The 9,483-nt window shown below is 38.8% G+C and overlaps 1 protein-coding gene across 1 annotated transcript; it reads left to right on the top strand.

The window, feature by feature from the left end:
• The first annotated feature begins 216 nt into the window (after positions 1-216).
• On the top strand, positions 217-4,663 carry LOC111898875 (uncharacterized). Its single transcript, XM_023894764.1, has 4 exons — positions 217-1,111; positions 1,894-2,341; positions 2,435-2,613; positions 4,455-4,663. Exons 1-4 carry the CDS (start codon positions 217-219, stop codon positions 4,661-4,663), a joined length of 1,731 nt encoding a protein of 576 aa, XP_023750532.1.
• The last annotated feature ends 4,820 nt before the right edge of the window (positions 4,664-9,483 follow it).

The raw sequence follows: 9,483 nt of genomic DNA, 5'->3' as shown, positions 1-9,483 counted from the left end.
AATTTGGCCACCATTCATGCTTTGGCTGATTCGGGAGCAAGTGTAAATCTCATGCCATATTCATTTTTCAAGAAATTAGATCTTCAGGAACCAAGGCCAATTCGAATGGCAATCCACTTAGTAAATAAAACGGTCACCTTTCCAAGAGGAATATGTGAAGATCTATTGGTGAAGGTAGATAAGTTCGTGTTTCCCGCGGACTTTATAATTCTAGACATGGAAGCGGATCCTCAAGTCCGGATCATCCTTGGAAGACCTTTCCTTAACACAGCAAGCGCTATAGTTAACATGCAAAATTCAAAACTTACTCTACGGGTGGGGGATGATTCAGTCACTTTCGGGGTTGATAAAGCCATGAAGTATGCAAGGCATAGTGATGACACAACATTTTCAATTGATATGTTGGATGAATTGATGGAGGAATGGCATAATGAAGATGCAAACAAGTCCACCATCACCTTTATTGAAGAACTTGATGTTGAAAAAGACCTACTTAAAATAGAGAGACTGCTGGAAGAAGCTGATTATGATGAGTTAATGAAGACCATTGAGCATCCTACTCGCCGAGTAGACTCGACCTACTCGCCGAGTTCATTTGAAGAATCCCGAGGAATGGCGAATTCTGCACAGGACTCGACGAGTCCCTTAATTGTACTCGACGTGTTCAGCATGCAGAACGCAAAAACTGAGCTGAAGGCACTACTAGATCACTTGGAGTATGCATTCCTTAATGATGGTCAACAAGAACCTATTATAATAGCTTTTGACCTCTCCAAATCTGAAGAAGAAGAATTAGTTCAATTCTTGAAGAAGAGGAAGAGTGCCATTGCATGGAGCATCACCGATATGAAGGGAATAAGCCCCGCTTATTGCTCTCACAAGATCAACCCGGAAGAGGAAGCAAGGCCGGTAGTGCAACACCAAAGAAGATTGAACCCGAACATGCATGAAGTGGTCAAGAAGGTAGTAGTCAAGCTTTTAGATGTGGGGATCATTTATTCTATTTCTGATAGTCCATGGGTTAGTCCTGTTCAAGTAGTACCCAAGAAAGGAGGGATGACGGTCATAAAAAATGAGAAGAACGAGATTATTTCGACCCGAATGGTAACCGGTTGGCGAGTGTGCATCGATTATCGAAAGCTAAACGATGCCACTCGTGAAGACCATTTTCCTTTACCTTTTATTGATCAAATGCTTGAGAGATTGTCCGACCATAGTTATTATTGTTTCTTAGACGGATTTTTAGGCTACTTCGAAATACCCATAGACCCAATGGACCAAAAAAAGACCACTTTCACTTGCCTGAGTGGGACTTTAGCCTATTGCCGCATGCCCTTTGGGTTATGCAATGTACCTGCGACATTTCAAAGGTGTATGACAGCCATATTCCACGAAATGGTGGAAAAATTCATGGAAGTATTTATGGACGATTTTTTTTTTTTGTTTTTGGATATTCCTTCCATGATTGTCTTGCTAACCTTGATTTAATGCTTGCAAGGTGTGAAAAAACCAATTTAGTCCTTAATTGGGAAAAATGTCACTTTATGGTTAAAGAAGGTATAGTTTTGGGCCATAAGGTATCCAAATCGGGGATAGAGGTAGATCGGGAAAAAATAGATACAATTGATAAATTACCTCCACCGACTAATGTAAAGGGCATTAGGAGTTTTTTAGGACACGCGAGTTTTTACCACCGTTTCATAAAAGATTTTTCTAAAATAGCTAGACCTCTAACACAATTGCATTTCAAAGATGCACCATTTAATTTCACTAAAGAGTGTCTAGAGGCCTTTGAATTTTTGAAAGAAAAACTAACTAATGCCCTGATCATTATTGCCCCGAATTGGAAATTACCTTTTGAAATAATGTGTGATACAAGTGACTTTGTATTAGGAGCTGTCCTTGGTCAAAGGGTTGATAAGCACTTTCGACCCATTTATTATGCAAGTAAGACTTTGAATGCGGCCCAAGAAAATTACACCACAACTGAAAAAGAATTACTAGCAGTGGTGTATGCTATTGACAAATTCCGCCCTTATCTTGTTTTATCTAAAACCACTGTTTTTACTGACCACTCTGCTATTAAGTACTTGTTTACCAAGCAGGATGCAAAGTCAAGATTGATACGTTGGGTTCTACTTCTACAAGAATTTGATATCGAGATACGCGATAAGAAGGGAATGGAGAATGTAGCAGCCGACCACTTATCAAGGCTAGAATACCCTTATTTGGAATCATTGGAAGAAGATAAAATTGGAGATGATTTTCTGGACGAGTACATTTTGGTGACCACAGGGGAAGAGCCATGGTTTGTAGATATAGCTAATTATTTAGCTACCAAGTACATCCCAAAAGACTTTACCCGCCAACAAAAGAAGAAATTCTTTCTAGAAATAAAATACTACTTTTGGGATGAGCCATATCTTTTTTGAAGCTGTGCGGATGGGATCATAAGGAGATGTGTACTCGGGAATGAAAGCCAAGAAATTTTGGAGCATTGCCATAGCGGGTCCACCGGTAGACATCATGGAGCACATTACACGTTAAAGAAGATATTTGATATTGGGTTTTATTTGCCCACAATTTTTAAAGATGTACCCAATATGTCAAAGAGTGTGATGCATGCCAAAGAGCGGGAAACATATCATCTCGAAATGAGATGCCACAACATAGTATTCAAGTGTGTGAAGTGTTTGACGTATGGGGGATCCATTTCATGGGACCATTTCCAATGTCGAAAGGCAACAAATATATTTGGTGGAGGTTGATTATGTATCCAAGTGGGCGGAGGCACAAGATTTACCAACTAATGATGCTCGGGTGGTGGTGCGCTTTCTAAAAAAGTTATTCTCAAGATTTGGAGTTCCTAAAGCCCTTATTAGTGACTGAGGCAGTCACTTTGCCAATGATCAATTAAAGAAGGTGTTAAGGAAATATGGGGTAACCCATAAATTCTCTACATCTAACCATCCACAAACTAGTGGGAAAAATGGAGTGACGAATAGAGCATTAAAAAGGATTTTAGAGAGATCGGTGGGTAGCAATCGAAAGGAATGGTCGGATAGGTTAGATGATGCACTTTGGGCCTTCCGAACAGCTTTCAAAACACCTATTGGTACTACACCATATACGCTAGCTTATGGGAAGCAATGTTATTTACCGGTGGAAATAGAGCATAAAGCTTTTTGGGCTTTAAAAATGTGCAACTTTGATATAGATGAACTTAGAAAAAACCGGTTGATGCAAATGAATGCTCTTGAAGAACTTAGGAATGAGGCTTATACTAGCTCCTTGATTTATAAATAAAAAACCAAGAGTTGTCATGACAAAAGAATCAAGGGTAATAAAGACTTTCATGAAGGGCAAAAGTGTTACTATTTAATTCAAGGCTCAAACTCTTTCCGGGAAAACTAAAGTCAAGATAGGATGGTCCATTTCTAGTGAAGAAGGTTTTTCCACATGGAGCTATCGACTTATTATCAAGAGATGGCACTCCTTTCAAAGTTAATGGGCATAGGGTGAAAAAATATGAAGAACGAATCCCGAGGAATGAAGACGTAGAAGAAGGGCTGCTGCTGGAAGGCATGGCAGAAACATAGAGCGGAAGGAGTCCAGCTAACAACTCCTTAAAAAGAAGCGCTTCCGGGAGGCAACTCGAGTTTAGATTTTGCATTTCTTTTCCTTTTATTTTTCTTTTTCACTTTTAGGATCTGTTTTCTTTTCATTCTTCTTCTGAAATTATGCTTAAAATGATTGCTTGAGGGCAAGCAATGCTCAAAGTGTGGGGTGGTGGTTTAAAAAATCGAGTTTTTTTCAAACTGACTAATGAACTCGCCGAGTTCATAAGATTACTCGGCGAGTACTTTCTGAAATCCACGACAAATCACGAACACGCGTTCCTACTCGGCGAGTAGGTATTTCTACTCGACGAGTACAAGCATTTAAACGGGTTTTTACAATCTGTAAATAAGGGATTCTTTTACCCTACTCATTTTAACCAGCTGCCTCCCGTTCATACTCGCCGAGCATTCAGTTTTCTCTCAAGCCATTCCTTTGATTTCTTGTTGAATCTTCATCCACAAAGAAAAAGGTATGATTTTTCCTTTGAATTCTTGCTAAATGTCACAACTTTATCAGTTATTGGTTCTTATTTTGCTAAAATCCAGATTTGGGGGTTTACTCCAATTCTAGGGTTTCGATTTTAGGATAAATTTGGAGGATTTGGACAAAATTTCTTGTGGATTTATGCTTAAAGGACTTAGAACAGCAAACCCCTATGCAAATATATGTATTTTGATTGACCTAATATGGACCGATTGAAATTTGTACTCGCAGTTCATCCTACTCACCGAGTAGTTCATGGACTCAGCGAGTAGATGCTATGATAGATCTGTTATGGTTAACTTTAATTGCTGGGTTTTGTTTGTTGTTGTTTTCTTGATGTTTTTCTGCAGAAATCATGTCCAGAAGAGGCCAGAGTTCAAGAGGAGGAGGTCAAGGAGACATTCCATGGCTTACTTTTCCAAAAATTACTTCAAAATCTTCGCAAGCTAGGATGAAGAACAGGTTGGAGGTCTTGAAACAGAAAGAGATTCATCTACCCAATGCAATTAATTGGGATTGGTTGGGTAAAACTAGGTTGGAAGAGGAATTGACACCTTAATTGGTGAAATCTTTTGACGTGGGTGGATCAACAATAATTTGTGATGGATGGTTGCAGCTGTTCAAAATACAAGAACCTGTGTTTGCAAAACTATATTGGGAATTCTTTGCTACTCTCTCATTCCGGGGTGGTAGTGAATATTATAAGACCAACATTATCACTTTTTGCCTCGGAGGGGAGCTGCACCACTGCAGCACAGCGGAACTCGCCTGGAGGGTTAGTCTTTATGACCAAAATGTCATTATGTCGGAGGATTTTGAAGTATTTCTAGAGCAATGCCACAAGGATCTTCCCGAGGAAGTTGTTGTCTCCACTTGGTGGAATACTATTGCAAACCGGGTCTATATTACTTCTTCTGCTCAAGAGGGCCATATTCGTTCTCCGATCCATCGTCTCATCCACCGCCTCATCACTAGTACCATAAATATGAGGAAGGACAATAACAAAGTTCCTACCCTCGACATTTTCTATTTGTAGAGCATCATCACCGCGGACGTCTTTAGCAACTTGCATTCTTGTTTGGCAAAATACCTAGCGGATGGAGCGGTTAAAGAGAAGATTACCTCCAAAATTAATGGGGGTATGTTTGTGACAAGACTCGCAAGGTCATATGGCATTTTGGACATGCAAGAGGCAAGGGATTTGACCGTAATTTCTCCTCCTCCGTTTAGCATTACATTATTCCGGAGGGCATGGATTGTGGAAAAATTTGGTGATTCATTTGCAATTCCACATGTAGATAAAGGTGATTCCTTCCGAGAGGCCAGGAAGAAGAGTTAGGCAAAGGAACGAATGGGCCCGAAAAGACCCACCGGTTATTCCAGTGGAAGACGAGAATGAGGGGTGGAATCATGTGGAGTATAGGAGGTTTGTAGATGATATTTCTCAAGGTTTTAACTATAACAATGAGTCATTCAACAATCTTTTTCAACAAATGAACATTTCCCCAAAGCCCGGGCCCGGATATCCATACATTATGAGTTGGGAGGGGCAGACATGGAAGAAGAAGTTTGAATTTGATTTTATTTGGATGTTTTTATGTTTTTATTTTGTTTGATGTTAAACTTTGATGTACTTGGATTTTTAATTAGGACCTTGGTTTGTTTGCTTTCACTTGTGGTTATATGTTTTTCAGGTATGAAGATTAGGATGCATTTAGGATTCTCATTGGTCAAGGCTAAAGTGAGGATTGGTTTAGATGAGTATGCAAAATGTTACATTTAAGGTTGATTCCATTAGGATTAAGAGTGAAAAATTGTGTTATTACTGAAGGAATTAGAAGAAGAGTCACTGAAGTATCCTGATTTAGCACCTCAGTCAAGAATAAACAGCAGGAAAATTCATTTTCGACTCAACGATCTACTCGCTGAGTACACCTAGGGTACTCGCCGAGTACATGTGCAAATCTGCAATCTACTCGCCGATCTACTTGCCAAGTTCACGCTTGACTCGCCGAGTCCATCAACATTTAACACACAAAATCTGTTTTGGGCACTTTCACTGCAGTTCTTATCCAAATTTTATGTGGCGACTCATTCCTGGAAGACTTCTAAGAGCTTTGTCCTAAACATTTGGAGCTATTTAGATGTTTACCACACGCGACATGAAACCCAAGGCATGGATGAGCTGTTCCCATGTCTAAAGTCATTTGAAGTAGGAGCTTAATTGAAGATGATTAGTTTCGTGACTGCTACCCCAGGGGAGTTTGTTCCAATTCCCTCTACATTTCATATTTTTTACTTTTCATGCATAACATGCAATGGGGACATTGCATGAATTAAGTGTGGGGTAGGGGTTCCTTACATTTTAGTAAATTTAGAATCCAAATTTAGGTTTATTTTTAAAAAAATAATTTAAAAATCTTGCATACAAAAAATGTTGCTTAGGGTTTAACTTAGACTATTTTGGTAAAAGTAATTAGGATTCCATGTTAGAATTATGTTAATGATTACATGAAGACCCTAATATTTAGTTGAGCCTATATACGTTCTAGTGCATTTGTGGTCTCCTTATTCCAGTGAAATCATGGGACAAAAACACGACCTTGCTTAGTCCGAAGGATGCAATATGTTTAGCATCGTGTACCAGAAATGTATCCAGGAAAATTATTATTTTTAACTAATAAAGGTTGAAGTTGAGCGCCCTTGCTGAAGCATGTAGGGTGTTGAGTGCAAGAAAAAAAATATAAGTGAGTTACATGTGAAAAAAAAGAGGGAATTACAAGAAAAAGTTTGAATAATTTTTGGAGCATCAAAGTCAAAGTATGAAGATCAAAATTCTGAAGATTCAAAAAAATTGAAGACACCCGAAAATCAAAGATCAAATTGTCAAAGAAGTGAGGATCCAAAAGAGTTCCATAGTGGTATCATAAATTGTAATTTTCTAGATTATGTGTGCTTGGGTTGCTCAACCAAAAATACCTTGAGGTTAGGAGGTTTTCTGCGGATGGATTCGGAGGGATGCATAAAATGAGCATTGTTCGGGATAAGTGGGCGAATGTTTATGAGGACTGTAAGTATTTGGAATATTGGGGGGTCTTTAGGAAAATTTTAGACACAAATGCATGCGTTGCGGTTTTGGCATAATGGTTGGGTTCAATTGGAGTTGTCTTATGTGATTCTAATGAATTAAAATTCAATTTTGCTTGGGGGCAATCAAAAGTCAAGTGTGGGGTATTTCGATTTGTGCATAATTAACCATATGTTTAGTATAGATTTTTATCAATTATTAGCTAATTATTTGCATAATATGGACAAAAGGTACTTAATAAGGTCTAAATTATATTTTCAGCCCAGAAGACATGCTTGGAAGCAAAAAGGAAGAAGGAGAAGCAATTAGAAGCTGGAGAATGAAGAAAGAAGAGAAAACCTGGAGATACTCAGCGAGTCCATGAAGCTACTCGGCGAGTTCCGAAGAATGTTCACGAAGTAATCTCCAGAATCCTTACTGCACACGGGTTTAACAATGGTAGTAGGCGAGATGGAGAGCTACTCGCCGAGTTGCCCCTGTTTTGAGATAAGTATAAATACAGGATCTTATTCTGAATTGGGGGACTTTTTGGCTTTTTGGGAGGATAACCTACGATTGAAGAAACCTGTGGAGACCTGAAGAACCCTAATCTTTGATCTTTTGAAGACTCAAGGTGAATTAGGTTAAATTTTCCACTTAATCTTAGAAGGGAATCATGTTTAGATTAACTAAATTCGTTTTTGAGCTTGTTCTGTCGGTAATCATGAGATGAATTTTCGTACTTTCTATTTTGGAAAAAACAAGTTACTCCAATGGTTTGATTTATACTTTTATTGATTGATTATTGGTGATTTTATTAAATTAAGTTTGTTGAAGAACCTTATGTATTAACCATAACTATTATCTATTAATTGGAAGACAATTAGGATGCATGAACATCTCTTAATTGTTAACCTCATATGATTTATGTGAACACTTCATTATATGCCTAGGATTAGTGAATATGAAACTATGATTAACTAGAGAATGGGTAAATTAATGTGTGAGCATGTTTGAGAAACCAACAAACAAGAGGTTAGTTGAATTACTAATTTGATTAACCAATTACAAATCGTATTTAATCCAAATAATTGAACTAGGGAGTTTATTAGTTTAAACAATTGGCCACTGCTTGAATTGATTAATTTTCTAAGGGTTAGTAATAGTCAACGCGAATCTAACCACCATAGTTGGTAACCAATAACAATTAATTTATCACTTTTTCATAACATTAACCATAGGAGTGAATTGGTTTGACCTAAACAGAAACCCTTTATTAATTTTGGTGAATTTTTACTTGTTTTAGTTGATTAGTTAATTACTTGTTAGGTGGTGTGTTTAAGTTTTTAGTCTTGTAAAACTAGAGAAAAACCCTTTACATTTATTATTTATTTAGTTAAAATTAGTTATTAGTTTAATTTCCGTTCCCTGAGTTCGACACCCTACTTATCCAACTATACTACTAAAAGACAGGTTCACTGCCTTTGTGTGCTAAATCTATATTTTTAAAGTAGGAATAAAACCAGTGCATTTTACACACATCAATTTCCTTCTCGGCCGGGTACGACCCACGTACCAGGCAACCTCCGTGTCATGAATACGCTCACGAGTACTTGCGGTGTACTCTTTATTATGCCCAGCGTACTCGATTATCACACAAACTACACAAGGGATAAAACTGACAACTTAAGGAAAGAAGAAGGGCCAAGGAGATATAATTGATTTTGGGATGTTACAATTCTCCCCCACTAGAATCAGACTTCGCCCTCGATGTCTTTCTCCGCAAATAACTCGGGGTACTACTCCCGCATCTCCTTCTCTGGTTCCCAAGTCAAATCGGATCCCCTCCGATGTTGCCACTGGACTTGAATCAGAGGCACCTCCTTGTTCCACAGAACCTTCACTTTCCGATCTAGGATTGCGTTCGGCCTCTCAATGTAATTCAGGCTCGCATCCACCTGAATTTCCTCTAATGGTACTACTATCGTCTCATCAGCCACACACTTCCGCAACTGGGACACATGGAATGTGCTATGGATCTGGCTCAACTCCTCACGTAGCTCCAGCTGATATGCTACCTTGCCTACCCTGGCAATCACCCTGAAAGGTCCAATATATCGAGGCCCCAACTTGTCGCGCTTCCTAAACCGAAGTTACTCCTATCCATGGGGAAACTTTCAGAAGCACAAAATCTCCGACCTGGAACTCAAGCTCGGATCACCGTCTGTCTGAGTAACTCTTCTGAGGGCTCTGAGCCGTTTGCAACCTCTGTCGGATCTACTGAATCTGCTCAATCGTCTTCAACACTATCT

Source organism: Lactuca sativa, chromosome 2 (assembly GCF_002870075.4).
Source record: "Lactuca sativa cultivar Salinas chromosome 2, Lsat_Salinas_v11, whole genome shotgun sequence".
Lineage (NCBI taxonomy): Eukaryota > Viridiplantae > Streptophyta > Magnoliopsida > Asterales > Asteraceae > Lactuca > Lactuca sativa.
Note: the sequence above shows the minus strand (reverse complement) of the source record. Positions and strands in the feature narration are given on the sequence as shown.

What these genes read in the sequence shown, in the direction of transcription:
- LOC111898875 (XM_023894764.1), top strand. Translation starts at nt 217, where the DNA reads ATGGAAGCGGATCCTCAAGTCCGGATCATCCTTGGAAGACCTTTCCTT. An exon ending in TTCGACCCGAATGGTAACCG is followed by an intron (nt 1,112 to 1,893) that starts GTTGGCGAGTGT and finishes ACTTTGTATTAG; the next exon opens with GAGCTGTCCTTGGTCAAAGG. An exon ending in TGTACCCAATATGTCAAAGA is followed by an intron (nt 2,614 to 4,454) that starts GTGTGATGCATG and finishes GTTTTTCTGCAG; the next exon opens with AAATCATGTCCAGAAGAGGC.